Source organism: Diospyros lotus, chromosome 1 (assembly GCF_014633365.1).
Source record: "Diospyros lotus cultivar Yz01 chromosome 1, ASM1463336v1, whole genome shotgun sequence".
NCBI classification, from domain to species: domain Eukaryota; kingdom Viridiplantae; phylum Streptophyta; class Magnoliopsida; order Ericales; family Ebenaceae; genus Diospyros; species Diospyros lotus.
The window spans coordinates 38,798,842-38,820,799 of NC_068338.1; the positions used below are offsets into that span (position 1 = coordinate 38,798,842).

The window sequence follows — 21,958 nt, forward strand, 5'->3', positions numbered from 1 at the left end:
AGGAAGATCACCATTCTCTATCGTATACATGAAAGTTCCTAATCATGCATTGGATTTGGTGAAATTGCCAAAGGTACCAGGTTTCAGTGTTGCAGCCAGTGACTTAGCCGAACACGTTCAAGCAGTTCAGGAAGAGGTCAGGCAAAAGTTGCACTAGGCGAATAAGAAGTACAAGGCAGCAGCTGACAAGCATAGGAAGCACAAGATATTTGCGGTTGGAGATGAAGTCATGATATTCTTGAAAAAGGAACGGATTCCTACAGGACAACAGAACAAGCTCAAGCCAAAGAAGTATGGTCCTTACAAGATTACAAAGAAGATCAATGATAATGCTTATGTTGTGGATTTGCCAAATCATATGGGTATTTCCAAAACATTCAATGTTGCTGCTGATCTTTCTTTGTATTTGCCGGACGTTGAGTTGTCATACCCAGATCATAATTCGAGGACGAATTCTTCTCAAGTGGAGGTGAATGATGCGGTCACCAATCAAGACCCGGCCCAAAGCCGACTCGACCACGCCGGAACAATATTTTAATACTTCTTAAGTTTTTAGAATTCTACTTGATTTAGGATTCAATTTCATATTTCTACTTGATTTAGGATTCTACTTCATGTTGGATTAGGATTTATTTCTATTAGAATTCTAGTTGGATTTTGTTTTCCAAATATTAGATGGATTTGGATTAGCCAAATACTATAAATATGCCTAGGATCTAGAGTTTGTAATCAAGTTTTTCTTAATCAAATTTCAGCAACCTATTTGGGTTTTCTTAGCAAAACAGTCTTGTTTTTGCGTCTTCTTGAAAGCCAAGCTTCGGCCATTGAAGTTTGCTCTTTCAAGGGTTTATTTTGGTGTGTTTTCTTCACACTCGCGCTACACGCTGCGTCAATTTGTGAGTGTTTCCAAACCAACTCATGTTTGCCGTTAATAAAGTCTTTATATGGGTTGAAACAAGCTCCTCGAGCTTGGTATAATAAGCTAAAGGAAGCTTTACTTAACTGGGGGTTTGTTCGGTCAATTTCTAATGCTTCTTTATTCATAAAGCGAACAAATGATTATGTGATGTTTGTGCTTGTATATGTAGACGATATGCTTCTTACTGGCTCTAGTTCTGCTACTCTTAAGGCTTGTATTCATGATCTCGATCGTCAGTTTGCATTGAAAACTCTAGGAGCTGTCAATTACTTCTTAGTGACGCAACAAGAAGAAAAGATTTCAAGGGAAATCTCTAAGAAATCAAAGGGAACTGGATTCCACCAAAAAGTTTAAAGAAATTTTCAGAATTCTATTAAAAAAAAATTGCCTCTAAAAGAAAAGAAAAAGAGTTTAAATACTACCCTAGCAACAAACAATTATAATAGCAAACCCTAACATGAAAAAAAGACTAAAATATACATAATCTAAAATAGAATTATGTTGTAATTATTGTTTCGTTCATGTGCACTGTTCATCGTACTGTTCATCACTACTGTTCGACACTATTCTACATCAGTCCCTTCCACCTCCGAGGAACTCGACCCCGAGTTATGTTCTGGATAGAGGGGTTCGGAATCTTCATGGTACTCATACAAGTTTTCCACATTGAAGGTATTAGAAATTCCCATGGAGGCTGACAAATCAAGGATATAGGCATTGTTGTTAATTCGCTTAAGCACCTTGAAAGGACCATATTTTCGAGGCTTCAGCTTGTTGTAGGTACCAGCGAGAAACCTCTCTTTCCTCAAGAACACCATCACTGAATCGCCCTCCTGAAATTGCTTATTTCGACGGTGAGAATCAACTGTTGTCTTATACTTTGCATTAGTCTTTTCCAGCTTTTGCCTTACCTCATCATGAATAGCAACACTTCTTCAGCCAACTGTTTAGCAGCTTTATTCTTACTCTTACCCTTAGGTAGCTTTGCCAAATCAACAACATGATGGGGAACTTCGGTATACACGTTAGCAAATGGAGATCTACATGTAGTTGTGTGAATTGCACTGTTATACGCGAACTCAATTTGAGTTAATGCATAATCCCACTGTTTTGGTTTGTCTCCACACACACTTCGAATCATATTCCCAAGTGTACGATTTGTAACCTTTGTTTGTCCATCTGTTTGAGGATGGGCAGTGCTGCTTCTATTTAATTTCATCTCAAACAATTTTTATAATATAATCCAAAAGTGCCTTAGAAATTTCGTATCTCTGTCAAAAGTAATGGATTTGGGAACCCCATGCAAACGAACAACCTCCCTGAAAAACAGTTTGGCTACATTTGAGGCATCAGAAGTTTTCCGACAAGCGATGAAGTGCGCCATCTTGGAAAATCTATCGACTACCACAAATACTGAGTCAACTCCTCTTTGAGTCCGTGGTAATCCCAACACAAAATCCATTGCGAGATCTTGTCATATGCCTTCGGGAACAGGAAGTGGCATGTGCAATCCTATATTTTGGGCCTGACCCTTCGTCGTTTGGCACTTAAAACATTTTCAGACTATGTTGCCAACATCCCTCTTCAACTGAGGCCAGTAATATCGTTCCTCCAAAGTAACTATGGTTTTGTCATGCCCCAAATGTTCGCTCAAACCTCCACCATGTAGGTCCCGAATCAACTTCTCACGCAAGGAAGAGGTAGGAATACAAAGCTGATTTCCCTTAAACAAATACCCATCGTTGATATGGAAATCTGCCATAGGCTCGTGATTCACACACTTGCTCCAAATCTGCCCAAAATCATCATCACCTCTATACAACTCCTTCAAGCATTCAAATCCCACAATTTCCTAGGAAAGTGTGATTAATAGAGAGGCTCTTCGGCTGAGGGCATAAAAGGAAATTTCCATAAAAGGAAATTTCCATCGAACTCCCAAATTTGTGTTTGAGCATAAAAGGAAATTTCTGTAGAAAAGCTACCCACCTAGCATGCATCTTATTGATATGTTTTTGGCTGTTAATATACTTTAAGGCGTGGTGATCAATGAACAACATAAATTCCTTCTGCACAAGGTAGTGTTCCCAATCTTCAAGGCTCTCACAACTGCATAGAATTCTTGATCATAAGTGCTCCATTTATGTCTGGCCTCACTCAATTTTTCAGAAAAGAAAGCCACAGGTCTCTTTTCTTGAGTTGAGAGAGTACTGCTCCAACACCTATGCCACTAGCATCACATTCAACCTCGAATACCTTGTCAAAACTTGGCAAGGCTAGTATTGGGGCAGTGCATAACTTCTCCTTGATGAGGGCGAAGCTCTTCTCTTGTTCCTCTCCTCAACTGAATCTTCCTTTCTTCAGACATTCAGTGAGTGGTGCCACTATGATGCTGAAATGTCGTACAAATCACCTATAGAAAGTGGCTAAGCCATGGAAGCTTCTCACATCGGACACTAATTTTGAAGTCGGCCAATCTCGGATTGCTTTTGTCTTCTCCTCATCCACGTGTATACCATCCTCACCAACCACATAGCCTAAGAATAGGAGTTTATTGGTGCAAAACGTGCACTTCTTCAGGTTGATGTAAAGCTGATTTTCTTTCAACACGTCCAGGACTTGTCTCAAATGGGTGAGATGCTCTCCTTTGTTCTTGTTGTAAATGAGAATATCGTCGAAATACACAACAACAAAAGAGCCAATGAAAGGTCTAAGTACCTGATTCATTAATCTCATGAAGGTGCTAGGAGCATTGGTAAACCCAAAGGGTATTACCAACCATTCGTAGAGCCCATCCTTACTTTTGAATGCAATATTCCACTCGTCCCCTGGCTTGATTCGAATCTGGTGGTAACTGCTATGAAGGTCTATCTTTGTAAACATACTAGACCTCAAAAGTACATCCAGCATATCTTCAAGTCGTGGAATAGGGAACCTGTACTTCACAGTTATTTTATTGATGGCGCGACTGTCAACACACATGCGCCAAGTCCCTTCTTTCTTAGGCACCAATGGGAACTGCACACAGACTCATGCTCTCTCTGATAAACCCCTTCTTCAACAAGTCTTCAATCTGCTCTCTCAAAATTTCATTCTCCTTCGGACTCATTCTGTAGTGAGGCAAATTTGGAAGGCTTACTCATGGCATGAGGTCAATCTGGTGCTGGATATCTCGCATAGGAGGCAATTCATTTGGGAGCTCGTCTGAAATCAAAACTTGAAAATCATTTAATATTTTATGTACTTCAACTGGAATCATGTCTCCTTCCTTCCCAACCACCATAAGCCCTTTTACCACTACTAGGCCGATGCAGTCAGAGTGCCTTGCAAAATTTACAATTTCTTGCTCGTTGCTTGTGAGAGTAAGAAAACTTTTTGACCTTTGTTTGTTTGCACTTCCCGTCTGTTTGAGAGGAGCCATGATGATCTTATAGCTGTCCCACATAAATAACACCACATTGTCACGTCCCTAAAAAGTAGAGTCAACATCAAACTGCCAAGGGTGACCCAAAAGAATATGGCATGCATCCATGTCAATGACATCACATATCAACTCATCCTTATAATGTTTTCCAATGGAGAGCGGTACTTTACACGTCTCAGTAACCTAAACAAAAGGTCCCCTCTTCACCCAACCAAGGGAATATGGATTGGGATGGTTTTTAGTTGGTAACTGTAACATACTTACTAATTTCTTTGATACAAAGTTCTCATAGCTTCCATTATCCACAATCACTTCGCACACTTATTCTTAAGGGAACAAAGCGAACGGAATACGTTATGTCTCTGTCCCTCTTCTTTTGGTGACAAAAGGACTCGCTGCAGCACCAAGTTTAGTCTCTCCAATCCTTCCTCAACTGCAAACTCTACTCCATCATATTCACCTTCATCCGCCACCTCTTCTTCTACCTCTGAAAACTCCTCACACTCCACCAAGTTAGTTTGCCTTCATTCTGGACAGTTATTGGAGCGATGTCCAGATTTTTGACACCTGTAGCAAATATCAACTGAAGGCCTGGCATACAGATTCTCCCTTTGAGGTGGAACTCGCCCTGCTCCTCTATTAGCAAATATGTTGCTGCCTCCTTATGTATTAGCCTTGTTCTGGGAACTAGATGAGCTAGCAGTCGCTTTTCCTTTGTCAATAGCACTGTTTAGTGGTTGTTCAATAGGGTCTGGCAGCCCTACGATAGTTGGTCACCGCTCTCTCAACTCCAATCATCTCAGCCTTTAATGCCATGTTAATGGCTTCCTGTAAAGTCTAAAGATTCTGCAACCCAATTTTATCTTGTAAAGCAATTTTCAGTCCATTAATATACCTGGCTACTTTCTGATTTTCAGATTCGGTCAAATTGTTGCGCTCGGCTAGTCTCATAAACTCGTGGGTGTAGTCCGACACTGATCAGTTGCCATGTGTGCATCCCAAATACATGCGATATAAAATCTGCTCATAGTCAGCGGGTAAAAACCGATCCATCATAAGCTGTTTCATTTTCCTCTAAGTTCGAACCCTATTCTTTCCCTGTCTCTGGCGAGTTTTTTGCAACTGATCCCACCAAACAACAGTTGCAGATTTCAAACGAAAAGCTATCATCTTAACGATTTTCTCCTCAGGGACCTCCATAATTTCCACAAATTGCTCAACTTCCACCATCCAGTCAAGGAACTCTTCAATCCTCAAGTTTCTCGAGAAAGGAGGGATATCCGTCTTAATCCGATAGTCGTCACAAGTGCCTCGGTGTTGACAATTGTGGTATTGAGGTGGATCCTCAAAATCCTCTCCGGAATTTGATTCATTGTCTTCAATTGCAGGTCGCCTATTGTTTCCTCGTTGTCTCTCACCATGGGCGTTTATATCGCGGTGATTCCTTTGGTTAGGATGCTGCGGATTGCCAGTGTTGGCTGGTGGAGGGTTTCCAACGTCGTTTCCTCGCTATTTTCAACAACCTGCAACAGCAATTGGCGAATCTCTCCAAGTTGTGTGGACAGATATTCAATCCGTTGGTTTTGGGCATTAATTTTGGCCTTCATGGCAGCAATCTCATCACCCATGGTTGATTTGATGGAGAAAGATAGCAGTCAACGATATGGAGACGGAGAAACCGTTCTCTAATACCACTTGACACAGCAAGAAGAAAAGATTTCAAGCTAAATCTCTAAGAAATCAAAGGTAACTGGATTCCACCAGAAAGTTTAAAGAAATTTCCAGAATTCTATTAGAAAAAAACTGCCTCTAAAAGAAAAGAAAAAGAGTTTAAATACTACCCTAGCAACAAGCAATCATAATAGCATACCCTAACATGAAAAAGACTAAAATAGACATAATCTAAAATAGAATTATGCTGTAATTACTGTTCCGTCCCTGTGCACTGTTCATCACATGCACTATTCATCACTACTATTCCCGACACTGTTCTACATCACTTAGGGTTTGAAGCCTACCGGAATAAAGATGGTCTTTATCTTACACAAACCAAGTATGTTGTGGATCTTTTATAGAAAGCTGGTATGGAGGACTGTAGGGCTTGTGACACTCCCATGAATGCTGGAATTTCTTTAACAAATGATGGAAAAGAACTTCCTAATCCAGCTCTTTATCGAACAATTTTAGGCTCTCTACAATACTTGACATATGCAAGACCTGATATAGTTTTTGTTGATAACAAGTTGAGTCAGCTTTCAGCCAAACCTAAGAGTCAACACTGGTTAGCTTGCAAGAGTTTGCTTCAATATATAAAGGGGACAGCTGGTCTTGGTTTATTTTTCTCTTCTACACCTGAAAATTTGGATATGACAGTGTTTACTGATGCAGATCATGCTGGGTGCAAGGTCACTAGGAGTACTAGTGGGTTTTGTGTGTATCTTGGTCAAAATCTTATTGTTTGGGGCTCCAAAAAGTAATCAGTGGTTGCATGTTCAGTAGGGGAGGCTGAGTATAGAGTTGTTGCATTGGGAGTGATGGAACTTCTATGGCTTAAGTCCTTGTTTGTGGAGTTGGGTTATCCAAATGTTACAACTCCAGTTCTTTGGTGTGATAATTTAGCAGCTAAAAGCATGGCTGAAAATCCTGTTTTTTACTCAAGAACAAAACGTGGTGTTGATGTGCATTTTGTTAGGGAGAAGGTTGAAAAGGGTGAAGTGGAAATTCGATATGTCCCTACATCTAAGCAGGTAGCTGATATTCTCACCAAGAGTTTACCTAGAGACCGGTTTCAAACGTCATGTTGTAAACTCAGGTTTACTTGGACTCCTGTCAGCACTGGTGCACAAAGTTATACTGAAACAAAAGCATCTCACAAACCTTTGTCTCACAGAAGCCTATATCCTAAAGAGCTGCTGGAGAAGCATGATTTGAAGGGGAGTGTTGAAGAGAATGTGACATTAAGATAGTATTGGTGTGTGTTATTTTCTGTTGAGTTGTTGTTTATGCAAGTTTATATACGAGGTGGTAGTTTCCTTTGTCGGTTATAAGGATGTATACATATACAGCTTATGCTGTGTTCTCAGTGTGTTGTTTTCACAATTAATAAACTTCAGCGCATAAGTTTCTCTCTCTATCTTTGTTTCTTAAGATTCTATGCCCTAGTCCCTAAAATTCTCCTTATATGACCTTAGGTGGAAACCTCAAAACTTGGAGGAAAACCACAAAACTTACACAGTGATCTGAAGTTTCTGCACTATAAGACAACTTTAAAGGTCAATCAAATCCCCACTACCTACACTAGTTATTTATCAAATCTTCTATCACCCTTCTTCATGCAAGGCTAACTGGTAGTGAGTCCACAACACCTCTTTTGTCTTTGAAATCCATTAAAGATCTGGAGCTCTAATATATGATGGGATGAACAACTAAGTCTTTGTCCTCTTGGAGGCAGATCTCTCAAGCTTGTACAAATATCTCTCTCTAACACGACTCCAAGAGTTGGTAGAACAAAACCCAATTATCTCAGTTCAGACCTCTCTTTGTCTATCTGAATGAGTCCTATGTAGTTCAAACTGCCTATAAACCTTTTAAAAAATGGTGTCCTTTTCTTCTGATTTTGATTTTTATAGTGCTTGATGCCTTGAACTTTGCCCGATTTGACCCTAATGTGTTTCTATAATTCTACTGACTCAAAATTATTTTGTTCATAAATTTGTGCCAAGACTTTCAAACCCTAAAACTTCGAAAATTCAGTATGTTTGACTATTGGTTTCAATAGTGTTTTTATTACGTCTTTTTTTTTTTTCCGCCTTTCCCGTCCATTTTATTTATCATTGCAGAATCATTATTGTTTTCAGTCTTGGGGTTTAATTTCTTTGTAGGATCTTATCCAGGAGAAAGGTCATAAGCTGAGCCAATGGCTTTATTTAGGTGGCGTGAAGGCTTTTGCTGATGGATCTTTGGGATCTAATAGTGCACTCTTTCATGAGGTGAGAATAAGGCATAAACCCTCAAGTTGGTTAAGGACCATAAATGTGAGATCTGAATGCTACAATCACTTCTTAAGCATCTTTGGAATTAATGTCTGTAGACTGCCACTCTTATATGAAAAACATTTGACTTGGAAGATATGCTGGTGAAATAGAAATGATAATAATTCAAACTACATTTAAGGCACTTAACTGAGTGGTTGAGACTTCTTACAAACTTATAATATTTTAATTTTGTTTTGATCAGCAAAATATTGTAATGAATTTGTAACAACTCTATTGTGTTTTAAATTGTAAAAAATATACTTTCTTTTTTACTTTCAAAAAATGGAAGGAAAAGGCTACCAGGATATGTGCACTTTTTTCTTTTCTTATTCAATTATTTGTGACTAGAAGGTCATGGGTTCGAGTTCTAGAAGCAGCCTCTTTCTGAAAAAGCAAAGAGAAGATTGTGTACAAATACAACCCTATCCCAATTCTCAGAAAGCAGGAAGTCTTATGCACTAGGGTCCCCCCCTTTTTATTCAATTATTTTGTTCTGACAGAAAAGGGGGTAGCATGGGAAATTGACAATGACAGTCTGTGGTCCAACAGAAGTACTTAAATCCTTACTATCGGCTCACTGGTCTAAACCATCCATTGCCCTTAGTAGAGGAAGGACTGAATTGAAGTTATATTTAGGTCAATGATTGAATTTCACCACTAGCCCACCTGGAAGGATGATGGATGCCTATTCTTTGTTAGTGTGCCAATTCCACACATAAAAAAATGTTGTTTAAGATCCTTACTACCAGAAATGACAATGCTAGTCTGTGTTCTAACAGAAGTGGTTAGATCCTTACTATCGGCTCAGTGGTCTAAACCACCTATTGCCCTTTGTAGAGGGGGGAACTGAATCAAAGTCATGTTTAGGTCTATGATTGCATTTAACCACTAGTCCACCTGGAACAGGGAGAGATGCCTAATCTCTATGTTAATATGTCAACTCCATTCATAAAAGATGCTGTTTGAGATTCAATATTTGATAGTACCAATGCACTGCACTTCACTATCTATAGAAGGTCTCCATGCACATTGTTTGCTGAATGCTTACTTGTATTTATGAACTATTATCCTGTCCTTCACAACTAGCCAACTATTCAATGTGCTTTTTACCCATGAAATTGTTTGTGTTCCCATAGCCATATGTTGATGATCCTACTAACTATGGCCTACAAGTTACGGATATTGAAAGCCTGTTTAACATTACTGCTGCATCGGACAAATCTGGGCTTCAGGTGCTTCATTTCCCTGCTATGTACACCGCTTTTATTGTTTTAGCCATGCACTACTGTGATCAATGACTTTGAATCTGTGTTCCAGGTTGCCATTCATGCTATAGGTGATAGAGCAAATGACTTGGTCCTGGACATGTACAAGTCAGTGGTTTCTACAAATGGAATGAGGGACCGGAGATTCAGGGTGAATTATATGCTTAAAGATGAAGATATTCAACTGAAACCTAACATTAATTAACACAAGATAGAATCAAGCATAGATTCTACCATTTTCTGAATTTGTTTAGCAGAAAAATGTTGCCTTCTTGATTGGAATAAAAACTTGCAGATTGAGCATGCTCAGCATTTGGCACCAGGAACAGCTGTCCGTTTCGGTGAAGAAGGAATTGTTGCTTCAGTGCAGGTGCTTTAAGCTCCCACTGTGGATTAGCTTTGATGAATATTTGTAAATGACCCCAAAATCAATTGTGTAGTCCTTTTCTCAACCATAACTTTCATTTCACAATTTGCTGGGCACACTTATGACTTGACCTCATTGTATGAAACACTAGATGCAAGTAGTGTTTCATACAGTTGTGTTGTCCTTTTCTTTCCCGCCATTTTCCCCCTTCTTCCACTCCCTTGTATGAACTTCTCTCTACCTCATTGTGCTTTAACACCATTACCAGAGTCCTATTTATAGGCACTCCCAAGCAGCTGAAGCTGCTGATGGGTGGCAACCCAAATGGCTGCCACATAGCACCGCTTGCTGTCACTCCCTTTGGTTGATACCTTAATGCGTGCTTCAGCAAGCTAAGGGACATCTCACCACCTCCTAGACTATTCTGGAACCCATGGAGGATCAGCTGGAGTTTGCTGGAGTGTACATTAATTCCACTTAATTACTCTTAATCACTTAATTGGCCACTATCCCACTTTCATAGGCCTTGGCCAAAAATTAAAAATGTTTATATCATTCGAATCCTTTCACTAATAATCCCCACAACATGTCCAAAATGCAGCTGATTATCTCCTTGTCTAGCCCTTCAAAATATGGTTCAGCAGGTTACCCAGACTTTTTCCCCTGCTTGGGCAGTGGATCCATCAATCGATTGTCACCATTACACTTGGACAGTATATGCCAAAGTCGATTGTTGATGAACTGCTAGATACTGTTGAGTAAGTTCTTCCTACAATCAAGTGTTGGCCAACTCCAGCTATCCTTCTACTATATGATTGATGGATCTTCCATGCCTATCCTTCTACCATATTGAACCATTTGAACAAAAATGCTATCCTTCTACTCTATGATTTATTGCCTCATGAATCTTCAATTCATTTCTTACTCTCTGTGAAGATATTTTTGTTTTAGTTGATAACTGAATCTCCGCTGTTAACAGCCAGATCACTTGCTGGATGATGCTGATTCGGCAGAAAGAAAGCTGGGGCCAGAAAGGGCTCAGAAGGGATCTTATCTATTTCACTCACTCTTAGCTAACAAAGCTCAGTTGGCATTTGGTTCTGATTGGCCAGTGAGAAATTTTAGACTCACTCTATCATATTTGTACTTTGTTGAGTTTTGGATAATTAACAATTGTTGTACCTTTTCAGGTTGCAGATATTAATCCTTTGAGCAGTGTAAAGACAGCTATAGACAGAATTCCCCCTGGTTGGGAGAGTGCATGGATTTCATCAGAGTGTATCAATCTGATTGATGCATTAAATGCGTAAGGAACACATGAAATTCTTCTATTTTTGAGCTCAAATTTATAAGCTTTCATTATTTGGCAATCTCTTATGTATATAGGAATTTAAGAAATTCACATGTAGAGTGTTTGAGAAATGAGTAATTTGAACCAAATACAGTGCATAAAAAACAAAAACTAGGTGTTATTAAATGAGGGTGCAATCAAGGAAAGATGGAAGGATCAAGGTATTTAATAAATGTGGAGAAACAAATATGACAGTGGGACGTCATAGTAATTCTGAAAAGATACAAATTTTGTGTAGTATAGATGTATCTTGTTTGAAAGTAGCGAAGCAAGTTATAAAAAAATTGAAAAATGGTAAAAAGGTTGAATTGGTAATATCTCAATAGAAGCATACAAATACATCATAGAAGATAGTATTTTATAGTGAAACAAAATTACTAACGTGATCTTTAAATTGAAAAGAATTTTTGACAAGTAGAGAAAGTTCTAGTATTCATTTACAAGAAGAAATGAGGTGTCTTAAATTATAGAGGGATAAGCTAATAAGCTATATCATGAAACTTTTTGAGGGAGGTGATTTAGCAAAGGTTAAAAAGTGGAACCAATGTCTCCAAAAATTAATTTGGCTTCATGCCCAGTTGGTCAACAATGAAAACTATCCACTCGTTGACATGTTTGATAAAAAGGTTTAGAAATAAACATGATGTTTATAGACTTAAAATTGTCTATGACAAAGTTCCATCCCAAAAAATCTTGCAAAAGGATTTTGGGAAGAGGGTTACTCCTATACAGATTCTTAAAAACATGTATAGCAAAGCAAAATACATGTTAGGACTCTTGGAGGTTCAATTGCCATGGGATTATACTAACGATCTGCATTGAAGCCTTATCTCTATGCTCTAGTAATAGATGAACTCACTAAAAATATTCAATAAGTGGTGTCTTGGTGTATGTTACTTACAGATGATATTGTCTTGGTAGATGAGACAAAAGCATAAATGAATATTACACTTTATGGGAGGATCCCTTGGAATCCAAATGGTTCAAAATGAGTGTATCAAAAATTAATTATATGTGGAACGTAAATTGGGGATGTTATGGTAAGATTTGAAAATCAAATTATTCCAATAAAGTATTAGTTCAGACATCTCAGGGCAATTGTTCAAAAAGGAGAAATTGTTGAGGACATTACTTACAGAATTCTGGTTTGATGGGTAAAGTGTTGGAGGGTTTCCAGCATTTTACTCTATTATAATTTCTTTAAAGAAAAAAAAAAACTAGAATGAAATTTTTTTTATACAACTACAAGACCAGTTCTTATGCATGACTTGAAATATTAGGCATTTGAGTACCAAGATGTTCAAAATGTGGGTTTAAGCCATGTAACTGAGTTAATGATATTATGATGGATGTGCAATATCACACAAGAGAAGACAATTAGAAACGATATTATGCATAATAAAGTTAAGAGTGGTGTTTATTGAAAATAAGATGTACAGTATGTGTTTTAGATGGTTTGAATATGTGAGGTGAATATCTATAGGTGCAGATACTAAATAGATTGAAAAAGTTTGTAGTAAAAGAGTTAGAAGAAAACCAAAACAGAAGGTGGAGAACTCTTAGGCATAACAATGGGATATAATAGCCTTACAAATGATTTAATCATGGATAGAGATGAATCAGATGGTTGGCAAATTAGAATTTGTACAGTTAACCCCATCTAGTGGGATTAAGGCAAAAAGGAAACCTTGCATCATTGTCCGCAAATGTTAATCAAGTGCTGGTGCTTGTTTTCTAGTGCCAGCTCAGGTTGCTGGGATCATTTGAAATGTGCTGGTACATTTTTTTAAATGTATTATTGTTCTTGCTTCCCTTTTTTTCCCCTATATTTTATTTTATTTTTTAGGGTGATATATTAGGTATTTGCGAGCAGATCTAGAATAATTGATATAATCAGATGGTGCAATATCTACTACTGGTAATCCTACTGATCAGGTCCTAATTTTTTTTTTTTTTACTTGTAATAGAACATTCAAGCAGTTCTACCTTCTCGAAATCATTTTTTTATTTGTAAGGTAGTTGTTGACATTTTTATGCTGCAATTATTTGTTGGGGCCTCTTTCAAAAAGAAATGGCTTGAGTTCCCAAAAATCATTGGCACAATGTGCCAGGAGACTATTTTGCAATATTCATCAACAAAACTGGAATGCCATTTATACTGTAATTATACAATATGCTGTTTTGCATCATTATACAATGTAATTAGTAGTGATGTTCTCATTTGAAAAGAAATGGTTTTGTGCTCCCAACATAACCTGCACCATGTGCCAGGAGACTATTCTGCGATATTCATTCACAAAACTGGAATGGCTAATGGTTACAAGGGATGTTTTGTTTAGCATTTCAAAATTCAAACTCAAACATCATCTGATTCCTTACCATCTTCCATCAGTTTCTATGTAATTTCAATCCTCAACTGTGGCTAATATGAACCTTGCAAATGGCAGGTACACGATCTCAGCTGCTCGGGCTTGCTTCCTTGACAAGGATATCGGATCATTATCTCCCGGAAAATTTGCAGATTTTGTTGTGCTGTCTGCTGATTCCTGGGATGAGTTCATGGCACAGGGGTCTGCATCTGTGAGGGCAACATATGTTAGTGGCACAAGAGCTTATCACTGAACTGAAATCCCTGCTCTCAGATCAGATGTAAACATAAATAAAATTCTCATGCAGGAGGGGATTTAAAAGATTGTGCTGTAGGAGAAAGTGACCAGGTTGACAGTAATATTCAAGAGGACTTTGCATCTTTCTTTTCTATCCTATCCCTCTTGAAATACAAGCCTTAGTTTATGTAAAAAAAATTAGCTAACGATTTGACCACGTGCGGGTTATTTAGCACAAGTTTTGCTTGCTTTATTCGAGTTTGGCACTAACTGTGAAACTGAGAAAAGTTGGATCAAAATTAAGCTTTTAATAATTTTCTGAGACAATTTTAATTGAAAAGGTAGGTGAAAATACGTACATAGCCTAGCTACGATCTGCAGATTGGGGCTCAAAGTTTGCATCGCAATGAGCTTTCAATGGAATGGCAGGGAAAGTGATTTATTTTTGTCATTATTTTTAGGGAAGCATTTTTTTTAGACTTTTACACAATAAATGATGATTTTATTTTTTTGAGTTTATTTGGATGAATGTTTTACTTCACGAACAAAAAATATAGAGATGATATTTTACTCTAATTAATATTCTTTAAATTATTTATATGGCATTATTATATTTCATAACTATATTTTATATTTTCCATATAAAATTACTATTTTCTTTGCCATTGTTTCTAGATTATGGTGTTTCGAGAGAAGTTTACAGATCTTGAAAATGTTAAGTTAGGAATTTATATTTTTATATTTGATACAATTTTTTAAAAAAATATGAAAAAATAATATTCTCAAATTTATTTTTAATTAACTTTTTATAAAAAAAAATTGTGAGGGTTGGGAATCTTATATTTCTATGCACTTGAAAAAGTTTTTAACAAATAAAAAATTTAAAATACCTTTTATTCTTTAATAACTTCGTAGCCCTTTCAAGATTATTTTTATCATAACTTGCTTCTTATAAATATATATATTATGCATATATATAAATACATAAACATAATGTGTAAAAAAATGATTTTTTTAACTTCTTTTGCGGGTTCTAATATTTTATATATTAGAAAGAATTCTATCAATTTTAAACAAAAAAATAAATAAGGGTAATTTTGAAAAAAAAATATGAATTTTTAAAAATATTACATTTAAACCAAATATAAAAATGTAAGATTTCTAAAAAAAAATATTCAACATTCTTAAAAATATTTAAATTTAACTAAACATAAAATTGCATAAATCATGAGATTGAAGATTCTTAAAAACATTATCATAAATCATAAGTCCCAAGAATCTAAAAATTTTTCCCATATCAAACGCCCCCTAATATAGTGGTCGCCAAGAATTTTAGATTTTATAACATTAAAAATTAAACGACAAATATACAAAAGCATAATAAAATGATAAAAAATAATAAAAATAATTTTAGAGAAGATTTTGCTTATTAGTTTCTTTTATAATATGTAAATATTTTTAGATGGCTATTTTCAAGGATCTGTCTATTTTAATTTTTATTATATTATAAATAATTCACTCTTTATCTTAATTTTATTTCAAAAATTGTATCTACTCTATTATTCTCTCTATTTGACTTCTTATTTTATTTATTTATTAATAAATTTTAATTTTATTTATTTTAATATATATAATTAATAATTAAATTCACAAATTAATAATTAAATATACAAAATAATCATATAAATATATATATATATACAAAATTAATAATTAAATATATAAAATAATCAAATGCACACACCATCACTCACAAAATATAAAAAAATAAAAAATTCCAAATTCACCGACTGATCTTCTCCCAAAATCAAAAACATCCCAAAACTACTCATCCAACGGCTGATCTGCTCCTCGCCGTTGCCGAAGAGGACGCCGCCGCCGCAGCTAGTCGCCGCCGCTTGATCTGGAGTCGCCGCTGCTCGATCTGGACTCGGGTTCGGCCGATTTCGTCCTCTTCTCCGGCCGATCCTTCTCTTCTCTTCTCTTCTCCGTTGATGGCCGTGGGGGGAAGCGCGCTGATGGCAGTTGGGGGATGAGGGAGAGATGGCGAGAAGAATCTGATCGCCAAAAGTGGCGAGGCATTTCAAGGTTGTCAAAAATTTGACGAGGCGAACTGACGATAGCGAGCACTGCTGCAGCGAGATTTCTGGAGAATCTCGCCAAAGATAGCTTTGGCGAGCTGGAGAAGAGGCTGCTGGAGATAATTCAGGATGTTCTATAATGTGGAATCTAAACCCTGGCAAAAACCCTACTTCGTCTGGAAGCCCAAGTGAAGAAGCCTGGCTTTTGCAGAACGACACCACAAAGAGGAAGCCTCGTTACCGTCGCCGCCGCCGCGAAGCTTTCTTATATCTCTTGCTTCTGCCTCTGGTGATTTGGGCGGTCTCTGTCTCCTCTTTCTTCACTGCTTTTTGTTACTTGTTTTTCTGTCTCGCATTGTGGTAGTGTTCCTTGGGAGTATTAAGGTTTGAGTTGCAGGTTTCTGTTTCTTTCCAAATCTGAGAAATTGGTGTTTGGGGGTTTTGATGATTGAAGGACTTGGCAGAGTTGGGTTCATCCCCTGAAGAACGATGTTCTTGTTCAAGTTGAATCGATCAAACCCCAGGAAGTTACTATTTTCTTCTCGACCATCGGTTTTTTCCTTTTCTAAATCTCCTGCTTATTATGTGTACACCCAGAACTGTAGCTATGTGGATGTGTACATGAAATGGAAGAAAGACCCCTTCTATGACTCGATTGAGTCCATCCACAAATCCATCGAACTCAAGCCCTTAATCGCTCTCAAGAACTGTATCACGGCCGCCCCCAGTGGATGCATCCCCATCTCTGCCGTGTCAAAGAGAGGCAAAGAATTAGGGTTACCCTCGGCCATGAAGGTTGCTAGGTTCCTTAGGCAATACCCATCTGTTTTCGAGGAGTTTACTGGACCCAATTACAATCTGCCGTGGTTTAGGCTGACTGCAGAAGCTGTCCAGCTTGATAGAGAGGAATGTGAGGTTTATGAAGGCTGCAAGGCTGATCTTCAAGTGAGGCTGAAGAAATTGGTGTTGATGAGTGGTGAGAGGAGGCTGCCATTGAAGATAATTCAGGGGATGCAATGGTATCTGGGCTTGCCAGATGAGTTTCTGCAAGACCCGGAAAGGAATCTTGATGATGGGTGTTTCAGGGTTGTGGAGATGGAAGATGGGTTGAAGGGATTGGCTGTAGAGAGTGAAGAAAAAGTTTTTTCAGTAATGCAGAAAAATGCGATTAAGAGAGGTGGATATGGTGGAGGTCCAAGGGAGGCAATTGGATTTCCCCTTTTTCGGTCCAAGGGTTTGAGGTTGAAGCAGAAGATTTTGAATTGGTTGGATGAGTTTCAGAGCCTTCCATATGTGTCACCGTATGAGAATGATTTGGGTTTGCATCCGGATGGTGATATTGCAGAAAAAAGGGTTGTGGGTGTACTTCACGAGCTGCTCAGTCTCTTCGTTGAGCATGCTGCTGAGAGGAAGAAGATCCTCTGCCTCCGGAAATTCCTGAGATTGCCCCAGAAAATGCACAAGGCATTTGAGCGGCATCCATATATCTTTTATTTGTCTTTGAGGAACAAGACTTGCACAGCAATATTGAAAGAAGCTTACTCTGATAAGTCATCTACAGAGGCTCATCCTCTGTCAAGGGTGAGAAAAAGGTACATTAGTCTGATGAAGGAATCTGAGGTTATTTTGAAAAGTAAAAGGGTGAATAATCAGTCCAATGACCATGGAAACTTGCGTCCACCATTGGACTTGGATTATGAAGAAGAGAACAGAACTGAAATGGCAGAAGGTTCTATGTAGATGTGACATTCTTATAACATATGAACCAGGCATCTTAAGTTCCATTGAAGTGGGACTAGTCGAGCATCAAGATCGATGAAATGATATTAATGTCTTTGGACTGAATTTAACAAAACATGTTGACATTCATTTGCTAGCTAATGTCATGGAAATGTTGTGTCATCTATGCTGACACTGATTTGCCAACAAATATGGGATGGATATATCATGCTCCTAGTGGTTATCAATCAGTAAGTCTCTCTGATCATGTTACTCATGGAAATCATAACATATACAATATCATATGCAGCTGTTTACATATATATGCAACGTGAATTCCGTGTCTATGCAGTTCAATTGATAATTGTACAGGTCTATGTCCTTGATTTGCTGTCATGTTGTCAGATTAATTCTAGGAATTATCCTTGCATTTTTTTTAGGTGTGTGTAGCCTCTGATATATTTCTGTATATGTATAGTAAGTTTTGATAATTTGAGCCTTTGATATGGCAATATAATGCTGTGTTTTGCACTAATTTGTTGAATCATCTGTATATTGCATCCATATAACATGGTGAATTCAAAATATAACTTGTGTCCCCATGTTTTATAACTAGAATAGCAGTGTCCTATTTCTTTTCAAAATTCACGACGGTTTCTCCAATTTAAGTTGCTTTTTTGTTATTTTTTTTTTCAAGTTATTTCTGGTGGGCATTTGCAATATTCCCAGTGACAATAGAAGGAAAATTCTCTGGTTTTTTTAACCCTTCTAGCCATGTACTCTTTGAAGGATGCGTAGCAGGCTTAGGCTGCACGCTGGAATAAATTGACTCAAGGTCAAACCATGATAAGTTCAGCTACTGTTGTGCATATGTAGTAGGTGTTGGGGGGTAAATAATGTGGATGATGGGGACATATTGCCTATTCTGCACATTTTATAGTGTCCTAAATTTGATTTTTGCTACTTAACAAGATTCTGTTGCTGCAACTGCTCAGATGTTGGACTTCAGTAGCTTCCAACTTTACGTCATGAGAAATTATTATTGCAGTTTATTTCTTCTTAAAAGTAAGGTGAGTTTCAACTTTAATGGGGGTTTCCCTAATGAAACAGGGCAAGTTGCAGCAGAGCACCCTGGGGAATGCCTTTGCTTGGCACCTGCGGTCTAATTGAAGTAAATGTTGTTTACACAGGATGGCTTTGGAGAGAGTAATGATACAATACAGCCTCGTCCTCTGGGCTGCCCATTTTGGCCTCCCCTCCCCTCGGTTGCTGCATCATTATTCTTTTCTTTTGTAATCGGAACAAATAATTTAATTTTGGCATAAGGCATAAACATGCCCTCCAAGTTATGCCTAATAGCTATTTGTGCCCCTGAAATTGAATGGGGACCTATCATGCCTCTGAAGTTCTAATTTTGATCCTATTACACACATGAAATCTCAAATGCGTGCTTGTGACTTACATGCGCTTGGTTAAAACCCTATCACATAACTGGGCCGGCAGAGCTGGCCGGCGGCATGGGAGGCTAGCGGTCGCGGGCAGCAGATGTGGGTGGGCAGCGGCAGGCCGGCGATAGCAGCGGTGTGGGTGGCAGATTTGGTCACCGGCGGTGTGGGAGGCAAGCGATTGTGTCGCTCGCTCGCCTTCCTCGTGCTGGTGGAGACGAAGAAAGCACTCCACTTTCTCTCTCTCTATCTCTCTCTCTCTACATTACCAAATTACCAACGGATATGGCTAGTGGTAGCCGCTGGCGGTCAACCTCTCCGGTGAAGGCACCGCAGTTATTCAAGATAATAAACTCCTCGGTTGTTCATCAGAAGTTGGTATTGCATTAATAACCATAATGCATATACATATATATGGATAATTAGATAATATTTATGCATTGTTTATATTAGTTTTGGAGCATTCAAGATGTTATTTTATGTTTTAAACATCACGAAATGTATATATTTTATTTATAAGACGCGTTTCCCTGCTTCAGTTTACTTCCAGTACTTTGAAGGATTTTCAGGAGAAACCGTTTACTGCTTAGTACTTAGGATACGCCAGAATTTGTACATTTTGTGCATACACACTGTCAACTGTATGGATAAGCTGTGTTGCAGTGCAGCACCTCTTTGTTTCTGTTTAGATATTAGTCATTTCGCCCCCACGTGCGTAGCACGGTTGGTTTTCAAGTAGCAAATTATACCCAATGATGCAGATTCGAGTCATGGCAGCCGCAGTGTGGGAGTTTCAGCCTTCTGTGGGGTGGCTTCTTGTGGGCACCATGCACTGCGCCTCTTACCTGGTGCGTTGTTATGTACCGTAATTAACCTCTCACGTGCGTGAGGCAGTGTATAGGGGACCCTTAAAGTGAGAAATTTCACCTTTTGTACCCAAGATATTAGTCATTTCATGCCATTGACGTTCCCAGCTGGCAGTAACTTTAAGCTCTTCTGTATGCATATGGTTCTTAGTTGCTAATTCTACTTGGATAGGCCATTGACGACTTTAAAATGATAATCCTGGCAGATGATTCCTGGAAAGTTTGTCGGTCGCTCGCCTTCCATGCCCACGCCGCTGCTATCGCAGGCCGCCGACCCCAATTGACGCTGTCGCCGGCCACCAGCACGAGGAAGGCGAGCTAATGGGAACTTTTCTAGCAAAGTAGCTTGTGGGTGGTGAGGCTATGTGAGGCAAAGTTAATTGTTCTTAGTGATGCTAATGGAACCTTTCTAGCAGTGTTTTCTTTGTTAAGACCATATAGTTATGTTGTCCTTTCATGTGGAAACTAAAAGTTTGGTGCAATGGTTTGGATTGTGTACATAGGATTATATGTGTTGATACAGTCTTTTGCTTTATTGGTGCTAATGTCTGATGCGTCTAAACCTGAAATTCTCTGTTGAATCCCCCACTTGGATGTTCTTCCTTACATGCATGCATGTTGATTCATTGGCATATGGAAAAAGTGTTTATTAGGGATACGAAATCCTTATACTGTCAACTGTATGGTGTTGAATTTTTTCACGCACAGAATTTTGAAGGTTTTGACACTCGAGCGGTATGTAAACGCATAGGTCAGTTAGGATATTGTAACTATCAATCCAGCTCCTACCATGAATTTATATTTGAAACAAAAAGCTTTTTTGTTTTTGTTTGTTTTTTTGGGAGGTGTTGAATGGAACGAGAGAGAAAAAGGAAGGAAATGACAATATATATATATATATATATGCGTACAGTACAGTTATATATAATGCATATAGAATATATTATTGTTATTTGGCTTTTTACAAATGTTCGTTGCACAAATTTGAGCTGCTTGCTTGCTTCCGCTTGTTTGAAAGCTTTTAGTGGGTTGAAGCATAAAAAATTGAAAATTTTGATTTGTTTGCTATTTTAATTTTTTATTTTTTATTTTTTGTTGTTCCAAGGACACAAACGGCTATTAAGAGGGGGGCATGTTTGATGCCATTTAATTTTCCCCACCCAAACTAAAGAGAGAGTTCCGTAGTGGAATGGATGTTGATGCGATTAAGTTCACTTGGTACTTGTGTGTAAGGGACGTGGTGAAAATTGGGAGCTGCCTCCCTCTAGACGAGACGATGATATGTTGGAATTTGTTTATGTATTAAGCCTTTTAGTTGGTCTAAGTTTACTGGTTTTGCAATCAACTATGATTTTTTTTCTTTTTTTCTTTTTCTGAAATATCATCAATACCTAAAGCAGACAAAAGCAGCGGCCCAAAGTTTCCTGAAATAATAATGTTAAACCATCATCACCACACATAAATATATATATATATATATATATCCATAAAATTCATCTTACTTGCGCTTACAATTTCATCAACCAAAAAGATAGAAATTTAAGATCTACTAATAATAATAGCAAAAAAAAAAACAATCCGAAAGTTACTCACTTTTTACATACACATGCTCAAAAATTGCTTGCTTTTAATGAGTAGAAAGCAAACTTTTGATCAGATCTAACTCTGTTTTAGTTAGATTTTTACGACTTAAATCTGATTCTCTGCATAAATAAACACATTTTTCCATTTGCAATAACCGTTTGTGATTTATCAATTTTTACTTTCTGCCCGCTAAAAACTCGTTTCCATCTATTATTAAAAATAAAATAAAAACTCGTTTCCACCCGTTACTTTGACTCTTGGTCTTTTTTGGATTATATATAAACACACACACACACACAC

At 37.8% G+C, this 21,958-nt stretch overlaps 2 protein-coding genes across 6 annotated transcripts in view; both read left to right on the forward strand.

Annotated features, from left to right (window-relative positions):
- LOC127800473 (protein LONG AFTER FAR-RED 3) overlaps nucleotides 1-14,214 on the forward strand; it is a 29,070-nt gene extending 14,856 nt beyond the window's left edge. The window contains exons 9-15 of one of the 4 annotated variants that reach the window (XM_052335093.1): nucleotides 8,222-8,329; nucleotides 9,511-9,606; nucleotides 9,692-9,790; nucleotides 9,935-10,009; nucleotides 10,986-11,117; nucleotides 11,197-11,312; nucleotides 13,805-14,214. In XM_052335093.1, coding sequence (XP_052191053.1) covers nucleotides 8,222-8,329; nucleotides 9,511-9,606; nucleotides 9,692-9,790; nucleotides 9,935-10,009; nucleotides 10,986-11,117; nucleotides 11,197-11,312; nucleotides 13,805-13,979 — 801 coding nt within the window. In that variant the 3' untranslated portion in view covers nucleotides 13,980-14,214. Of the gene's footprint in view, nucleotides 1-8,221; nucleotides 8,330-9,510; nucleotides 9,607-9,691; nucleotides 9,791-9,934; nucleotides 10,010-10,607; nucleotides 10,765-10,985; nucleotides 11,120-11,196; nucleotides 11,313-13,804 lie in introns of those variants that run through there. The other 3 variants (XM_052335101.1, XM_052335117.1, XM_052335110.1) reach the window with 3 other exon arrangements.
- Nucleotides 14,215-15,739: 1,525 nt separating this feature from the next.
- Nucleotides 15,740-20,031, forward strand: LOC127791954 (protein WHAT'S THIS FACTOR 9, mitochondrial). Of its 2 annotated transcripts, none has more exons than XM_052322188.1 (2): nucleotides 15,740-18,014; nucleotides 18,874-20,031. In XM_052322188.1, exon 1 carries the CDS (start codon nucleotides 16,534-16,536, stop codon nucleotides 17,782-17,784), a length of 1,251 nt encoding a protein of 416 aa, XP_052178148.1. In that variant the 5' UTR covers nucleotides 15,740-16,533; the 3' UTR covers nucleotides 17,785-18,014; nucleotides 18,874-20,031. The 2 variants fall into 2 exon arrangements, with proteins under 2 accessions (XP_052178148.1, XP_052178157.1); XM_052322197.1 differs by lacking the exon at nucleotides 18,874-20,031 and adding an exon at nucleotides 18,736-18,849.
- Nucleotides 20,032-21,958: the final 1,927 nt, after the last annotated feature.